Source organism: Sus scrofa, chromosome 2, assembly GCF_000003025.6.
Source record: "Sus scrofa isolate TJ Tabasco breed Duroc chromosome 2, Sscrofa11.1, whole genome shotgun sequence".
Taxonomy (NCBI): Eukaryota; Metazoa; Chordata; class Mammalia; order Artiodactyla; family Suidae; genus Sus; species Sus scrofa.
In genome coordinates this window covers 28782424-28800904 of record NC_010444.4, presented here as the reverse complement: position 1 = coordinate 28800904, position 18481 = coordinate 28782424, and the positions used below count along the sequence as shown (strand labels likewise).

The window sequence follows — 18481 nt, the reverse complement described above, 5'->3', positions numbered from 1 at the left end:
TAAATAACTAGCATCGTTTTTTTTTTTTTTTCCTCATTGAAAAGTTACTGCAATTCAACCTAAATTTCTAGCAACCAAGAAGTGTTTAAATAAATCATCCTCCATCCATTTGATGAAATTATACAACCATTAAGAATCATGATTTTGAAAGCTATTTAACAATACAGGGGGGAAAAGCGTACATCTTCGTGTTAGAAGAAAAAAGCAATGCAGAAAACCATATATCCAGCCTGATCCAATTTTGCCCATGCATTTCTATGTAGATTTATGAGCGTGCATTAAAGAAATGGCAAGAAAATGCTTGAAACATTATTTCTGAGTGGGATGGTTGTGGTGATTTTTATTTCCTGCATTTTTCAAAATTTCCACAGTGTAATTTTAGAATCTCAAAAATAGTGTTATTTATTTAAAATTTAATTTTAAAATAACATTTTAATGAATTTATTTTAATATATGATTGCTTTGTTTAAAGTATTTTGTGTTGTTAGGTGAATGCACATAATACTACAAACACCAGGGAGTTCCTGTTGTGGCACAGTGGAAACGAATCTGGCTCGTACCCATGAGGATGTGGGTTCGATCTCTGGCCTCGCTCAGTGGGCTAAGGATCTGGTGTTGCCATGAGCTCTGGTGTAGGTCGCAGATGCGGCTCAGATCCCATGTGGCTGTGGGTGTGGCTGTGGCTAGCAACGGCAGCTCCGATTCAACCCATAGCCTGGAAATTCCATATGCCGTGGGTGCAGCCCTAAAAAGCAAATAATAATAATAATAGTAATAAAGACAGCAACACTGATGTCTTCCTGACAGATAGTTGCCAAATAGGGGTGAGATCCAAGGGGTGCATACTTGACAGTGTCCATGAAATCAGAGCGATTAGGCTGCTCTTGTTGAGAAGCTCCTACTCGGGGTCTTTGTTGTTCCCCCCCTCTACATCTGGAGAATTCGATTCCCACACATACACAGCCCTACATATATAGACATACAAGATGTATTTTCTGTGCTCAGATTTGCATCCACCTGAGCCATTACCCCATGAAAGCTCCATCACTCACAGAAACTATCACTGAGGAGGAGGGGGCAATTTTATTTAACTAATTTTTTAACAAATCTCAAATGTTCCCCACATCTCCTGAAGCCCAGAGGGAGAATAATCAGGTCAAGCCCCATTGACTAGGAGAATAGCGAACTGTGGAAAATGACTTCTCAGCGCTCCATGGGGCCACAGCTCCATTTAAATAACGCGTTCATTATTCAGATGCTCAGCCTTCTCACAGGGGCCGTTGGCCTGCCCTAGGGTCGCCCCAGCTTCTGGGGACTCTGCAGCCCCCCCGGGCTAGCCTCTCGCTCGTCCATGTCACAGTGTAGCCCCAGGTGCCACTGCAGAGGATCCTCGTCACAGCAAAGAGAGAGATGTCAGCAGTTCACTACTGTTTTCATTTTACAGATGGGGAGACCGAGGCTCTGAAGAAAGGTGTCCCTTGCCAGGGTCACAAGCCAGTCAGGGAAAGCTGTACCATTCTAATATCTGAAAACATTTCATATCCAAAACTTCCCTCCACTTGGGTCTTTTTTTTTAAACCTGGACCTGTGGCATGTGGAAGTTCTCAGGCCAGGGGTCAAACCTACAGCCACAGCAGTGACAAACCTGGATCTTTAACCCACTGAGCCACCAGGGAACTCCAACTGGTCCATTTTTAGAAGATGTGATGCTGACCAGCTAGCCTATGTTAAGCTGGATGTTTAAAAAACAGACTGGGAAAAAAAAAAAAAAAAAAAAACCCTCAAAAAACCAGGCTGCAAACAAGCGGAAACAATACCAACAGCAACAACAACAACAAAGAGACAAATTGCTGCAAAAAAATTAATAAGTGCCAAGCACTCTTCTGGATCCTGGAAACAGAGTGAGCACAAGACCAAAACAGACTTTCCTAGAGATGCATAGCCCCACAGGGCAAGCACAGGTGGAGGCCTCCAGAGGCTGGCCTTTTGGATGGGACAGATCCATTTCATGACCTCTTTTACCTGTCTACCTCCTGCTAGCATTTGAGTTTATGACCTTCATCTAAGGGGACATCAATCAAGAATTTCCTTTTTTTTTTTTTTTTTTTTTTTTTTTTGTCTTTTTGCTATTTCTAGGGCCGCTCCCGCAGCATATGGAGGTTCCCAGGCTAGGGGTCGAATCGGAGCTGTAGCCGCCGGCCTACGCCAGAGCCACAGCAACGCGGGATCCGAGCCGCGTCTGCAACCTACACCACAGCTCACGGCAACGCCGGATCCTTAACCCACTGAGCAAGGGCAGGGACCAAACCTGCAACCTCATGGTTCCTAGTCGGATTCGTTAACTACTGCGCCACGACGGGAACTCCTCAATCAAGAATTTTCGATGACTCTGTGGGCCCTGTTGGGTTACCCCTGGTTGGTCCTGATTTGGTGAGAGGCTTTGGTTGCGAAGCTCAGAATCACCAAAGCTTATGTTCCTCCTTTGCTGAGGATGCTTGGAATCCAAAAGAACAAACCCAAGGCTGTCCAAAAGGACGAATAAATGAACTAACCGTCATTAGCCATTTCATTAATTCGTTCATAAGTCACCCATCTAACAATTGTCTAACTGGTAGATTCTAGGCACATGCAAGGTGCTGAGGATGATTTTGATGGATAAAACTTTGTCCCTGACCTTAAGGAGCTTTTGGTTGAGCAGAGATGCAAGCTAGTAAGACACCACTGCAATGGAGTGTGAAACAGAGTCCAGGAAGGGAGTGCAGAATTCAGATCACATGAGCTCTCATTGACCCTTTCAAGGAACACAGATTTTTCTTGAGGCAAAGAGACACCATTGAAGGGTCTGACTAAGAAATGACTCATCAACTCCAAATCCATCTTCTTTCTATAGTTAGTGGATTATTTTTCAAGAGCACTAGAATGGGACTTAGAAATCACCTAGTCAGAGGTTAGCAAACAGGATTCATCTGATGAGTTAATTCTGATAAGAAGGTAGCAGCTGTCTGTGTTGGGAAGAATTCTGAGGACAAATCTAGGCTCAGTAAAGCCGTGATTGATTCCCGATGTCTGCCATAGACGAAGAAAGGAAGAGCAGTGGTTTCTTATTTGCTTCCCTAATAGTACACCATCATTTTTTTTTTTTTCAAATGAGGAAATTGACTTGCACAAGGTCACACAGCTGGTTGGTACCAGAGCCAGCTCTAGACCTCAGGTCGTCCAGTCACAGCAGGGAATCCATTCTCTGTCCCACAGTACCACTTTCCCTCACTTCCTTTGTCCCTTCAGAGCAGGAAGCCTGGTTCCCATGACAACCAGACTCCATGCCCTGTAGGGTAGCAACATCACTCACACCAAAAGTGCTGAAGGAATAGAGTGTTTCTGTTATATTATGCTGTGTAACTAAGAATCCCAAACTTAGTGGCTTAAAATCATTCATTATTATCATGATTCTATGAATTGACTGGACTCAGCCAGGTGGTTCTTCTGCTGGTCCGCCTTGGGGATGGCTCACACAGTTGCCATCAGATGGCGAGTGGGGCTGGGGCATGAGGTTGTCTGTGAAAATGGCTTCCTCACTCACATGTCTGGCACCTGGATGCCCTTTCATGTGAGTTCTCTCTCCAGGAGGAGTCATCCACCAGGCCCTCCCTAGGTGGACTCTCTCTAGCAGGGTGGCTGGACTTCTCACACTGTGGATGACTCCTGAGAGCATACAAATGGAGGCTGCTAGGCTTTCTTAAGGCTAGAAACTGGCACAGTGCCATTTCCATCACATCCTATTGGTACAATCCAGGTTCCTGGGAGGGGTAGGAGATGACCTCAAAAGGGTACGAACCAGGTCCTCTGGTCATGGGGGCCAGCTTGGGAGACAAGGTAGCACTGGAATGAAAGCAACAGAAATACAGCCCAGGTCTCAGTTGCTCAACCAGGGAGAAGACCTACCAGGCCTGAAGAATGCTGGCTTCTACCTCCACACAGTGATCTAGAGGGGACAGAGCTCAAGCCTGGGCAATGACTATTTTGTTCCTCAGCCTTGTCTTCTACTCTCCTCCCAGCCTGCTCTGGGGAGTACTTCCTCTTTCCCTTGTGGTGGAGTTTGAAGGATGGAAACACTAATTGGCAATCAGACAGTGATTGGCATTGGACCCAGTTCTTCATTATGTTGAAAATCACTGTGCCAATTTAAGGGAAACTGTGTGGGATTGTTTGTAATTGATGGCAAATTCTTTTTGCCAAGAGTGGCAGTCCCTTCCATCAGCACAACAAGGTGTGCTTGCTCCTGGCACCCCTTCCCAGTTCCAGGAGTCATCAGGTCTCTAAGTTTTTTTTCCTCCACACACACACACAAAATCCAAATGACAATAGAGAAAAAAAAAAAAAAAACCTTGGAGTTCCCATTGTGAGTCAGCTGTAACAAACCCAACGAGTATCCATGAGGATGGGAGTTCGATCCCTGGCCTCGCTCAGTGGGTTGAGGATCCAGCATTGCCGCGAGCTATGGTGCAGGTCACAGATGCAGCTCAGATCTGGCATTGCTGTGGCTGTGGTGTAGGCTGGCAGCCTTAGTCTGGGAGCATTCATATGCTGTAAGCTCGGCCCTGAAAAACAACCACCATAACAAACAAACCAAAAAAACCAACCTTAATCATGAATAGTGTTGGAAAGAGATTAGACTATTTAGAATGACAAATTCTTCAAAACAAACTCTCCTGATCTTCCAGGATAGGAGACTTGAAAAAAAGAATAAAGAAAAAAAAATCAAGGCAGTGAAAAAGGAACAACTTCAGGACATTTAGGAAACCCTTACTCCATTCACAGATTTCAACCTAAGTGATACCAACTGTTTCTAGCACGAGGAATACTTAAATCTGTTGTGTATCCTTTGTTTGGAATATTCACAGGGGTATTCTTCTCAGAAGTATGCTGGGAATGATTTTAATAAGGAGAAAAGTATTTGGATTCTAAGATACTGAGAATCCTATTTTAACCAAATATTTTTCAAACTTGAGCAGGCCAACCAGAGAAATGCACTGCCCTCTGTTGGAGAGAGATAGCAAAGTCAGCCAGGACTCAGGGAGAAACCTGCCTTTGGGGGTCTTTTAACTGAGGTGTCACAAATCACCCACTTCAGTGTAGCCCAAGAAAAGCAGAAGTTAAAATGTTAGCCATGCCTGCAAAATAAGAGTTGCATTGCTACACCATATCTGGCTATGGGTTTTCAGTTTCAACAAAGAGAAAAACGTCAGAAATTATAAAATGCAGGGTTTGGGGGAGAGAGATGAGTTAATAAATATTTTAAAGTAGAGCACTGGGGATAGAACTATTTTATTCCTAAGCCTACCCAACACAGAAATGACTCATTTGACCTCTCTAAGATTTGTGTTCTGTGACGATATTACGACTTTGCAGAGTTTTAGGGAATCTGACAAATTGCCACTGCCTCCTCTAGCAATATGATCACTTACTACACTTAAAGGATGCTCTCCCTCACAAAGATCCATGACTACTCTTGTTTTCTACCAGCCACGTGACTTATGGAACATAAAGAAAAGCAAATGTAGGCTCTCCTGAAGGAACCATCAGCTCATGGAGCATGTTCGACATTTTTGACCCAGGGGAAAAGAAGAGGCTATTTTTGTTCTCTCAAAGGCAGCCAGAGCCCCTCAGAGCAATAAAGATTCAGCTATGTTCTACTTTTTCTTCCGCTCAAAATTAGAGCACTGTTTCACCTAACACCTGTTACCATTTGGGTCTTGCTTTAAAAATATTTTGAGAAGGGATTTCCTGCTGTGGCGCAGTGGAAGTGAGTCCGACTAATATGTATGGGAATGGGGGTTTGATTGCTGGCCTCGATCAGTGGGTTAGGGATCAGGCATTGCCATGAGCTGTGGTTTAGGTCACAAGTGGCTCAGATCCCGCATTGCTGTGGCTGTGGCATAGGCCAGCAGCTGTAGCTCTGATTCAACCCCTAGCCTGGGCATCTCCATATGCCAAGGGTGCGGCCCTAAAAAGCAATATATATATATATTTTTTTTTTTTTTGAGAGGAATAGAATTAGAGAAAAGAGGGTAGATGATGAGAACACTAAAGAAGAGAAATTTTTCAGTCTGCTATGGATCTTGACATTTCATACAATCGAGAATTAAGAAAAAAAAAAGCAATTTGTCACTTTGACTCAATACATCCCAATTCTAAGAATTTACCCACAGAAAGACTTGTAGAAAGATCCAAACTTAGGAGTTCCCATTGTGCCTTAGCAGTAACGAACCCAACTAGTATCCACGAGGATGCAGGTTCAATCCCTGGTCCTGCTCATTAGGATCTGGCATTGCTGTGAGCTGTGGTGCAGGTCAAAGATGAGGCTCAGATACCACATTGCTGTGGCTGTGTTGCAGGCTGGAAGCTGCAACTCTGATTTGACCCCTGTCTGGGAACTTCCATATGCTGCAGGTGTGGTCCTGAAAAGAAAAGAAAAAAAAAAAAAAAACTTTGCTATAAGAAGGTCCACTGAAGCACTGCTTGTGATGAAAGCAAATGAGAAACAATCAAAATATCTTAGATGCATAGCTGGTGGAGAAGATGGAATTTACACAAAGGAATACCACACAGCCATTAAAATAACACGGAACTTCTCTCCAGGCTAATATGGAAAGCTCACCATGACAGGGTAAGTTATAAACTTAACCTTGTGACTAATACAAGTTGCAGAGCAGAAGTACTGTCTGTTTTCCATTTCTGTAAATAAAATTATAGTGTTATTAAAGCTTATTGTTTAAAAATAAACCTGGAAGAATATTCGCCAATCCACTACAATTAAAATCTCTAGGTGTTGGGATTGTAAATGGTCGTTACTTCTTAAATTTAATCAACCCATGTTGTTAAGCTTTTTTTTTTCTTTTTTGTCTTTTGTCTTTTTTAGAGCTGCACCCTCAGTATATGGAGGTTCCCAGGCTAGGGGTCTAATCAGAGCTGTAGCCACTGGCCTACACCACAGCCATGGCAATGCAGGATCCAAGCTGTGTCTGCGACCTACACCACAGCTCACGGCAACGCCAGATCCTCAACCCACTGAGCGAGGCCAGGGATTGAACCTGCAACCTCATGGCTTCTAGTTGGATTTGTTTCTGCTGCACTATGACAGGAACTCCTTGTTAGGCATTTTTATCATTAGTATATATTGCTTTTATCATCAGAAATGTAGTAGCTTTAAAAAAAAAAACTGGATAGGTATGTTCCCTTTTGGCAGAGTACTGTCAGAAGCTTTCCATTCATATGTAGGAAGCTCTTCTTGATGGAATTCAATTGCTCAAAAAAAAAATCACAAAAAGAAAAATCAGATGAAAGACATAATGTAAATGTTCAGGGTCTGGCATATAACAGGTGCTCAATAAATGTTTGCGGAATGATGAGATAAATAAATGAATGTGCACTTATTTGCCACCTGTGTTCTTTAAAAATTATCTGTAAGCAAATATGTTCCTTTTGAATAATATCTCCAGTAGATTTCTCTGTTTACAGAATTCATTTTTTTCCCTCATACATCTTCAGAATCCAAAATGCTCGGGAAAGGCGGGGAGTGGGCCATAAAAAAACAAGGTTTTAACATGAGGGAAAAGGGATTTTCACAAACCACCAAAGTGCTACTTCTCTTGGAAGAAGTGCACCCTGGATTTTTTCCAGCTGAATTCTGCAACAAAACCCAAGGAAAATGAACATTAATCTTTTATGAACTAAGCCCCCGAACGAACAGGCTTTGAGCTCAACCCTAATTAGGCTGCATCTCAATACAGAGAATCCTTAACGAATAAGGACACATAACAACACAGGCAAGCTCTCTGCTGGGATTGATTCAGAAATGAAGGGGCCGCCCAGGCCACACTCAACTGCTTCTGTGCATTAGAGATTCTTGACTTTACCTGGAAAATGCACGGTCATCTTGGATGGAAAGCAAATGGAGTTTCCTCTAACTGAAATTCTTGGCCACCTGGCTATCTCCATGGCCATCTGGGGGTCTGTGGATAAATGAGAAGAGAAAGGGCAAGAAGCAGGGCTCTTAAAGTGAGCCTCGGCAAGTCAACATGGCTGTGCTCACAAACAAGGCAATCCACAAATGCATTAAGTACTTGGTGGGGGGTGGGGGTAGAGGTAATGGGTCTAGAGTCTGAGAGACCTGGGTTCAGATCTCAGCTTGGCCACTTCCTGGTCCTGTGACCGAGGACAATTTCACCTAGCCACTCTGAACCATCATTTCCTCATCTATAAAATGGGGATAGAGGTACCGAATGATGGGAGGATCAAATAAGACAAACAAAGCAGCTCTCAGGGGTTGTTAATTGCTAAGATAGACTTTATTTCCCTAACCACACCTGCCCCGACTCCATTCTCTTATTTGCTCCAAAAAAACAAGAGTGGAAGTTTAATGATTCCCCATATTACAGTCCAGGAAGCTGGAAGTCAGAGACATGAGGTCATTTGTCCAAAGTGATAAAGCAAGGGAGCAGCAAGGTTAAGATTTCAGCTCAAATCTGCCTATCCCAAATAATGGGCTGACTGCAGGAATGTGAGTCAACTGGCCAGATGTCAAAGACACAAGAATGATTGACATTTGACATTCAGAGTCAGGGAATGTCAGATCCCAGGACCCATATGCATGCTTCAGGGTAACCAGAGAGAGGCCTCAGGATGGGCTGTGACTGGGCTGTTTTGGCTGGGGGGTGGGGGGTGGGGGGGAATGCCCTTCCCAGGGCAGCTGGGCTGCTGTACTTAGCTGCAGTAGGTATTGGCACTTGACGGACTGCTCTAGGGCCTGTGGGTGATTATGGCCGAGATATAAACCCACATCATCTCATTTGTCCACCCTGCATCTGTCTTCAACAGGGCATTCTCCAAATCACCCAATTCTCTTCCCCACGTGCGCATGCTGGGATAGTCTTGGATCCCCATGAAACAACAGGTGCAATATCCTCCCCAGTCTTCCTCAGGAGCTGCCCCCACCCCACACCACCACGCCTTAGCTTCCTTAGAGATTCTCTGATGTCATTTATTTGGCTTATAATAAACCCCTTGCCCTAAATCTCATGGTCCCACATTTGCCCAGCCTCTCTCTGCTGCCCAAGAATGCCTTATCTGATTACCATAATTAACTGGTACCATGCTAGAAAGCTGAGCCAGAATCAGAACTCTTGGGTGAAGAAGATTTGCCAAGGGTTACAATGCATTAGAATTGGAGTGGATAGAACTTGGCACCTGAAACCTCTTCCCTCCACATAGAACTTATTCGAGAAACTCATTAACTCTGAGCAGCGTAGTCACATTTCCGGAAGAAGTTAGGGTCTGGGAATCCACTTGGACTTAGACAATCCTGCTCTTCAATCACTAGCCCCAGAATGTATTGCCCTCCTCTTCCTATTGTCACAATTTGCTACATTATGTGATACTATGATTATTTACTGTAATATATTATCATTATATTTCTATCAGCCAACATTTATTACGCATCTACTATGTGCCCAACACGGTGCCGTTTCACACTGTACATCTTATCTCAGCCTCACAAACAATTTGGAGAAGGGTAACAGTAGGGTTATCTTTATCTTGTGGATGTGGACAGTAAGCTCAGAGCATTAAGCATTCCAGAGGTCCCTTGTATGCATGAATGTTTGAGAACCTCTAGTCTGAAAATCTGGAAGGGAGGAGATGGCATCCAGCCAGGAGAATCAAAGTGAGAAAGCAAGAACTTTTAACTGGTTGGAGAAGAACAGGAAGAAACATGGGAGAAAAGATTTTGGGCAGAGGGAACAGCATGAGAGATGGCTCAGAGACAAAAAAAGTGCATACAACAGCGCCTGGCATACAGGACGTCCTCCAAATGCTTGACGAATTGCTAGTCTGACTTTTGCAAATGGGTCTTGGATGACAATACACAATCTAGAAGCAGTTACTTGAGAGGAAGGAGAAGGCAAAAGCCCCTGCTGTCTATACCAGCCACTCATCTAGTTTTCCGAGCAATGCAGTAAAGTAGCTTCTGTGTCTCCACTTTATAGGCAGGAAACCAGAATCTCAAAGCGGCTTGTCTCAGAAAGGTCAAAAAGTTCAAAAGTGGTAGAATTTGGAAGTTCCTGTCGTGGCTCAGCGGTAACAAACATGACTAATATTCATGAGGACTCAGGTTTGATCCCTGGCCTTGCTCAGTGGGTTAAGGATCCTGTGTTGCTGTGGCTGTGGTGTAGGTCATAGATGCAGCTCAGATCTGGCATTGCTGTGGCTGTGATTTAGGCCAGCAACTGCAGCCCTGATTCGTCCCTTAGCCTAGGAAATTCTGTATGCCTCGGTGTGGCCCCTCAAATACACACACGCACAAGAAGTGGTAGAATTTGTGTTCAGGCCCAGCTCTGCCTGGGTCAACAGCCCTTGGTCCATCCTCCATGTCATGCTGAAGAAGCAAAGGCTGCCTCCCACTTCCAGGCTTCAGAAGCTCCTTTCTGGGCTGACACTGGCACCAAGTCTGACTCAGACCAGCCTGGATTGGTGACACTTATATCCTTTAAGAAGCAAATGCTTTTCACCCTCTTGGTATTTTCTGCACAGGATGCAGTAATGCCAAGATTCTGGGTACACGTCATCAGGATGGAAAAGGCTACAAGATGCCTTGGGCAGGGGAGGAAGCATCCAGCTTTGAAGCGCAGCTGAAATCAGCAGGAGAAGCTGTGTTGCTCCAAGCAAAGCCCCAGATGGGGCCTCGAATGAGATCGCCCCCATCATCCCCGGCTGCCAATGCAACATCTGCTCCCAACATATTGGCCGGTGAATATTTCAGATCCACACCCCCAAATCCAGATGTGTTTGTGTCGTGAACTCTGCACACCCTGCTAGAAATTACTGAGGTCTGAAAAAGGAAATTAAGGACTCACTCAGGCACACACAGACCAGTGACCTGAATTAGTCTGTGCACAGCCGAGGTTTAGGGTGCTCACATTTAGGGACCCCATATACCAGCTTCCACTCATCTGCTGGCCCACATTAATTTCACCAGAAGTTGGAGTTCCTGTCGTGGCGCAGCAGAAACATATCTGACTAGGAACCGTGAGGTTACAGGTTCGATCGCTGGCCTCACTCAGCGGGTTAAGGATCCGGGGTTGCTGTGAGCTGTGGTATAGGTCACAGACATGGCTCAGATCTGGCGTTGCTGTGGCTCTAGCACAGGCCGGCAGCTATAGCTCCCATTAGACCCCTAGCCTGGGAAACTCCATATGCCACAGGTGTGGCCCTAAAAAAAAAGACCAAAAAAAAAAAAAAAAAAAAAAACTCAACAGAAGTCATATGTAAAGGAATTGATGTTTGCTTTCAACTGAGTGCCAGTGAAACTTTATGAATGCAGAAATCATCCTTTGCACAATGGCCAGAGGCTGTTTATTTTTATTTATTAGCATATTGGTTGGAATGTCAATGCAGTTTTCAAGCACTGCACTTCCAATAGCAGAGAAATCAAGTCAACTAAAGAGCACTGCATTTCAGCCCTGGTTACACATATGGATCTCTTGGGGAGCTTTGCAAACACCGGTGATTCAGTCCCAGTGGGAAGCCCCAGACGTGGGGCCCCAGCACCCATATTTTGTTCAAAGTTCCCAGGTTGATTCTCTTCCACAGCTAGTGCTGAGAACCTGTACTGTGAAATACACCCTCCTGGACTGCTGCAAAAGCAGTCAAAACCAGGGTGGGGCGATGGGGCTGGGGGGAGGTACAGGAGTCAAGGGCATTGCCTTTACCTCAGATGGTTGCAGGTAACTCTCGGGTCTTTCACAGACTAACATGCCAATCTGGACAAGGCATTTAATCTTCGTGAGCCTGTTTCCTCGTCAGTCAATGGAGATAATGATACTTGAATGGGTTTAAGACTGCTTAAATGAAAAAATCTTGGTAAAGTGCTTTGCATGGAGCCTGACATATTGCTAGGGATTCAGCCAATAATAACCATTACTGTTATGCTGCGGGTGAGGGGAAGACTGGAATAATGCACATTAAAATTTTAACACTGATGGAGTTCCTGCTGTGGCTCAGCGGGTTAAGAACCCAACATAGTGTCCATGAGGATGGGGGCTCAATCCCTGGCCCTGATCAGTGGGTTAAGGATCCAGTGTTACAGCAAGCTTCAGTGTAGGTTGCAGATGCAGCTCAGAACTGGCGTTGCTATGGCTCTGGTGGAGGCTGGCACCTGCAGCTCCAGTTTGACCCCTAGCCCGGGGAAGCCTCCATATGCCACAAGTGCAGCCTTTTAAGAAAAAAAAAGGGGGGGGGCAGAAAAAGAATTACACTGTAGCAGCTCAGGTAGTTTTAGAGGCCTGGGTTCCATCCCCGCCCTGAGCAGTGGATTGGGTGAAGGATTTGGCACTGCCGAAGCCTCTGAGTAAAGATCACGGCTGCGCTCAGATCCAGTCCCTGGCCTGGGAAGTTCCGCATGCTGCAGATGCCACCAAAATATAAAAACTCATGCCTTATGATGGCTTTTATACATGTAAATGTTTGGGGGGTGTTAGTCCAAATGTGGCTCTCTAATTGCATGTATCAGCAATTTTGCCTATCGTACCGTCTAAGAATTTGATACTTGGGGGTTCTGTGTGAATTAAGCAGGCTTAATTTTTTTTCTTTTGGTACATAATTCAGTGTTACCAGGTGTAGGTAATAGGTGCCTACAATAAATGTAATCTTTTTTAAACTGCATAAAAAGCAGCAAAAAAACCTGGAAGATTCCCAAGTAGTGCACCTGCCTTTCTCCTTCCCTTCCTACCTTTGTATTCTTCGATTTATTTTGTAATGAGAAGCCATTGGTTTTATAATAGAAAAAAAGGTGGAGCGCTTTGTTTGTTTTTTCCCCTTCCTCCTCCTCTGAAGTTCTCCCCAGGCGATGCCGGGTCCCTAGGGCTCATGTTGCCAAGCCTGGACCACCTGGGCCAAGTGGAGGCAGGCGGAGGGCAGACACTGTGCAGCTTCCAAGCTGAGCAGCATCCCAGTGCCCTGCCCTGGGTTCCTTCCAAGGCCCTTACGGTAACTCCGAGAAGCGAGGCCCTCATTAAAGCGGCCCTTAGACACAGAGACGCACAACCTGTGGCAAAAGGTCCCTTTCTAGCAGCAGGAGACCACTCCCACCCAGATAGATGGGTCCCCAGCCTCAGCTGCTCCCCAAGTACAGGGTGGGTGGACTCCCCGGATGGTCATGCATGGGTTCTTCGGTGAGAGATCATAAAGCTGCTGAGAAGCTCTGAAGAGCCAGAGGGTCCTTCTTCATGTGTTCACCATTATTCATTTGTGGGCTCTCTGCTATGTACCAGGCACCTCCTGGCAGGGGGAATGGGTAAATAAGACAGAGGCCTTAGGAGCTCATGGATGGAGGACTTTCAACCTGCAATTACTCCAGAGTAAGAAATGCCATAAGGGGAAAATGGGTGCCAAACACAATATGGGCACATAAGGAGGAGGGCCAGTTCTTGCAGGATAAGCAGGAATCACCAAAAAATGGAAGAAAAGGACATTGCAGTGGAGGGAAGCACAGAGGTGACTGCTCAGAGATGCAAGTCATCCTCTGGAAGCTTCAGGGAAACCAGCAGAGTCGAAGTGAAATGTACAAGAGGAAATGAGAAGAAGAGGGGAAAAGGGCAGGGTTGGAATGCTCCCAGAACTTTCCCAGACTATCCCAACCCTCAATCATTCCTGTACCTCTCTTGTGGATTTTACCACATCTATGTCTCACCTGTATTATTTAAAAAAATTTTTTTTCTCTTTTTTCTTTCTGGTCGTCCTATAGCATATGTAGTTCCTGGGCTAAGGATTAGATCTGAGCCACAGTTGTGACCTACCCCGCAGCTATGGCAAAGCTGGATATTTAACCCACTGTGCTGGGCTGGGAATCAAACCTGCATCCCAGCATGGCAGAGATGCCTCCAAGCCCATGGAGCCACAGGGGGAACTCCTAAAAATATTTTTTTAATGACTTGCTTTTAAAACGTTCACTTCAATATACTATCAAAGGAAATTTGGCCTGGTTACCACAATAGAAAATCAATAATGCTTGTGGTAAATGGAAGCTAATTGTAAAGACAAATAGAAGAGTCTAAGGTATTAAGTTCTACCTAGAACCTGGTGGGCCAAACCTGAAACCTGCATTCTCTTTGTTCAAAATGGAAGTTAGCATGTGTTAGAGGCGAGATAGAAAAATGGAAGCTTTCTTCTGGACAATCAGGAGGCTCAAAAGAGAATCAGAATGAGAGTACATTTCTCACTCTCTGATGCAAATTTCCTTAATGCCTAGATGCTGGATAGCACCTGAAACATTCTCTCCTGCCACTAGAGGTGTGTGTCTGAAAAACACAGCCCTAGAGAAAGAGGCTCCATGAGAGGGTGGTTGCATTGCTGAAGATGCAGTAAGAAAGAATGGAGAGAAACCCAAATCGGTCAACACAAACTCACCTTGAACTTTCTACACACCTGAAGCAATGTCTCAGGCACTCACTTATGAAAGCTGCGAGTGGAAGGGCCTAGAAACTGACTCCATGCCTTTCCTGGGGTAACCAGAGAAGCTGAAAATCCCTCGAGTTCTCTAGAAATAGTCACTTCTGGCGTCCTCACCACTCCCTAATTGACTATGCTAAATATTATTCCTCATGCCCCCAAAGTGAGCTTTCATCTGATCACAACTTGGTAAATATTATGAAAGTCGTGGGTTTTATTACACAAATATACAGATGCTAACTTTTTCATTTATGCAAGAAGTAGCCAGAAAATCTCAGTGGAGAGAGCTTAAAAGCAATTACATCCTTATTATTTAGAGGTTTGGCCAGATGTCAAGGGAGTTTATAGCCAAACCACTACTTTGGTGGTGTTTTGTCCCCCAAAGTAATCCAAAAATTAATGTACCAGAAGGAAATAATGTGTTTGTATAGTATATTACGAGAGCAGAGTTTTGCTCTTAGAGGGAATACTATGGAAATTACCAATATGGAGGAAGAGTATTTTTTTGACTTGGGATGGTAAGTTTTTCTTTGGTCAGTGATGTTTTTGAAATGGTAGAAAGCATAGAAAAAATTGGGAAGATACTATAAGTCTGTGTGAGTGTGTGTGTGTGTGTGTGTGTGTGAGAGAGAGAGAGAGAGAGAGAGACAGACAGACAGACAGACAGACAGAGAAAGAGAGGAAGAGAGGGAGATGATGAGGATGGAGCTGGAAGAATAGACAGATAAATAGACAGATATAAGTAGATGAAACAGATAGATATCCATAGCAAAAATGAATTAACCTGCTGGCAGCAAAAAGAATAAATTGCTCCATAACTCACTACAGCAGCCTTCTGCTGTATGGTTGTATGAAACCTCTGAGAGACAGAAGAAAGTTTGGCCTGTTCAAGTTCACTTTGATGCACTTGCTGGACTGAGTCCAGTAGAGAGGAAACCAGGTGGTTCTGGAAATGATCCAGTAACAGTTATTTCCAGAATCTATGGGAACCCAGGACATTGGACAGGATCTCTCTTGTACCCAAAGATAGCTTGACCAGCAAGGCCAAAAGCTAGTGGGATTTCAGCTAGGCTCAAGCAGCTTGGGATGCTTATCTCACATTTGTGGTCATTGTCCATAATCTGTTGGACATTTTGCGCCACATGATATAGACAAATAGAGGCTTTCTTCAAAGATTTATTTTGCATTTTTAAAAGTTTGATAAGCTACTTAAAAACAAGGACAAAGTTGTATGCGAAGATGTTCATTCCTGGAGTTCCTGCTGTGGCATAATGGGTTAAGAATCTTATAGCAGTGGCTCAGGTTACTGAGGAAGAACAGATTTGCTCTCTGACCCAGCACAGTGGGTTAAAGGATCTGATGTTGCTGCAACTACGGCTCAGGAAGTTCCCTGGCCCAGGAAGTTCCATATGCCACGGGTGCAGCCGTGAAATTAAAAAAAAAAAACAAAACTTTCTTTTATTTTTTTTATTAATGAAGGGTTAGAAGAACCAAAATTAAAAGATTGACCAAATTTTCTGCTGCTGTTAAAAAAGATGGATCTTGGAGCTCCCACTGTGGCACAGCAGGTTAAGGATCCAGTGTTGTCTCTGCCGCAGCTCAGATTGCTGTGAGGTGCAGATTCGATCCTTGGCCCAGCACAATCAATTAAGGATCCAGTGGCTCAGATTGGATCCCTGGCCTGGGAACTTCCACATGCCATGGTGTGGCCAAAAAAAAAAAAAAAAGATAGGTCCTTTTTTTGGTCTTTTGTCCTTTTAAGACCATACCAGTGGCATATGGAGGTTCCCAGGCTAGGGGTCGAATGGGAGCTGAAGCTGCCGGCCTACACCACAGCCACAGCAACATGGGATCTGAGCCGCCTCTGTGACCTACACCACAGCTCAAGGCAACGCTGGATCGAGGCCAGGGATCGAACATGCATCCTCATGGATACTAGTCAGGGTCCTTAACCACTGAGCCATGACAGAACTCCAAGATAGGTCTCTATATATTAATATTGAAAGGTGTTCTTCAAGAAGAAAAGAAGCACTTCACAGAAGATTGTACTTCTCTCACTCTCTCTCACTTAATTTATAGACTATTTCCCATTTATAATGAATAATGTGTAGTATTGTATTCGCTTATGCTTAAAAGTTCTATGAGAATGATATGAACCAATCTTGAGAGGAATTTGGATCATGGAGGGACTTTCTTCATATTGCCTTTTTTTTCCACAACGTACAGTTCATTTTTGCAACATTTAAGATAACTAAATTTTTTTTAAAATAACAAAACGAAAAAGAATTTTTAATATGTTGTCTTCTATTCCCTCAACTAAGGAACCGTGCAGAAGACTGAAAAAAACCAACACAGCAAGATCGTATCAGACCAGAGATTTTTCTGTTTTGACCTTAGTTTTCCTTTTCGATTAAGTGCTACTTTGTTTAACATAAAACTTTGGTCCATCTAATGAATCTACATGAGAAATTCAGGCTCAAAATAAGTCCTAATTTCCAGTCACTGTGGGTGGCAGCAGAGACACAACTAACACAGTCTCTGGCTTGATAGAGACTCATTGATCCAAGTAAGCCCAGGTCCACCTAAAAGCCCACTTCCTGGAGCATCTAGAGGGCTCTCAAATGCCCTGGGCATTTTATTTCTTATATATTTATTTTTATTTTTAGGGGCACACCCATAGCATATGGAAGTTCCCAGGCTAATGGTTGAGTTGGAGCTGTAGCCACCAGCCTACACCACAGCCACAGCAACATCAGATCCGAGCCATGTCTGCAACCTATACCACAGCTCACAGCAACGCCAGATCCTTAACCCCCTGAGCAAGGCCAGGGGTTTAACCTGCAACCTCATGGTTCCTAGTTGGATTTGTTTCTGCTGAGCCACGTGGGAACTCCGCCCTGGCATTTTAATATGGGCTGTCACTTTTTAAACGTGGACCAAGTCCCAAATATACTCTGTGCATCACCTTTTATCTTCACAAAACCTTCAGAGGTAGAGATTATCATTTCCATTTTATAGAGAAAGAAACTGAGACCCACGGTGGTTAAGCAGTTGCCTAAAGGCACAGGCTAGCAAATGGCAAAGCTGGTACCTCGATCTTCCCCTGCCAGCCTCCATTTTTTAATTTTTAGTCTATTTGATGCAGGAAGTGAAATACTACCTACTTAATGACTGTGGAAAGCTAATATCCCTCTGAAAGTCTTCGGTGTGTCCAAAGACTGACTTAGTCACCTGCGGTATCTGGCCCATCAGTAATTTTTCCCCTTGGTTTGTACAAATTAGTGTAGCAATCAAGATGCATGCATCCCTTTGTTCTCTGACATTTAGATATTACAAGCCTGGGATAGTTTTTAACCAAGGCAGCAAAATCCTTGCACAAATGAGTTCATTTCAGGGAGGAAAAATATGTTGGCAAGGAATAAACTATAACTTGTCAAAGGCCTGCCTATTATTATTTTTTGCTAAATTCATGTTTTCCCTTGTCAACCAATAGATGAGCATAAAGCCTTTTGTAACATTCATTTTGGTGATTCGCTAGCAATATCATTATGACGTAATATCCTTTTAGCAATAAAGAATAATTTACAGATGTGGGGTGAGGATTTTACTGATGGAGCTTATAGGATATTGGCTTAAGGTTTTTCTGGTTTAGGTTTCTAAATCCTACTAATGAAGTAAAATCGAAGGATTATTAAGTAAGTGCTTCAGTTATCCCTTGGAAACCCATTACTCCCCTCCACTGTGCGCAGTCTAGTGGATGGGGAGCTGATTCAGGGGTTCCAGGATTAGACTCTGAACAATCCAAACCCACCAGCAAGGGAACCCTTTGCACTTGGCTTTAGGAAATCTCGTCTAACACAATCAGATCATGGCCTTCCCTGGCCACAAGAATTGGTGCAGGAATAAGCATGTGATCTCATCTGGCCGATAAGTTATGTAAGAAAGGTGATGGGAGCTTTTGGAAAAAGTGTCTTTAAGC

The 18481-nt window shown here is 44.1% G+C and overlaps 1 protein-coding gene across 11 annotated transcripts in view; it reads right to left on the bottom strand.

The window, feature by feature from the left end:
* LOC100737821 overlaps window positions 1-18481 on the bottom strand; it is a 331448-nt gene that overhangs the window by 27520 nt on the left and 285447 nt on the right. For all 11 annotated transcript variants that reach the window (XM_021083217.1, XM_021083218.1, XM_021083219.1 and 8 more), the window contains one exon: window positions 7917-8012. In XM_021083217.1, coding sequence (XP_020938876.1) covers window positions 7917-8012 — 96 coding nt within the window. The remainder of the gene's footprint in view (window positions 1-7916; window positions 8013-18481) is intronic.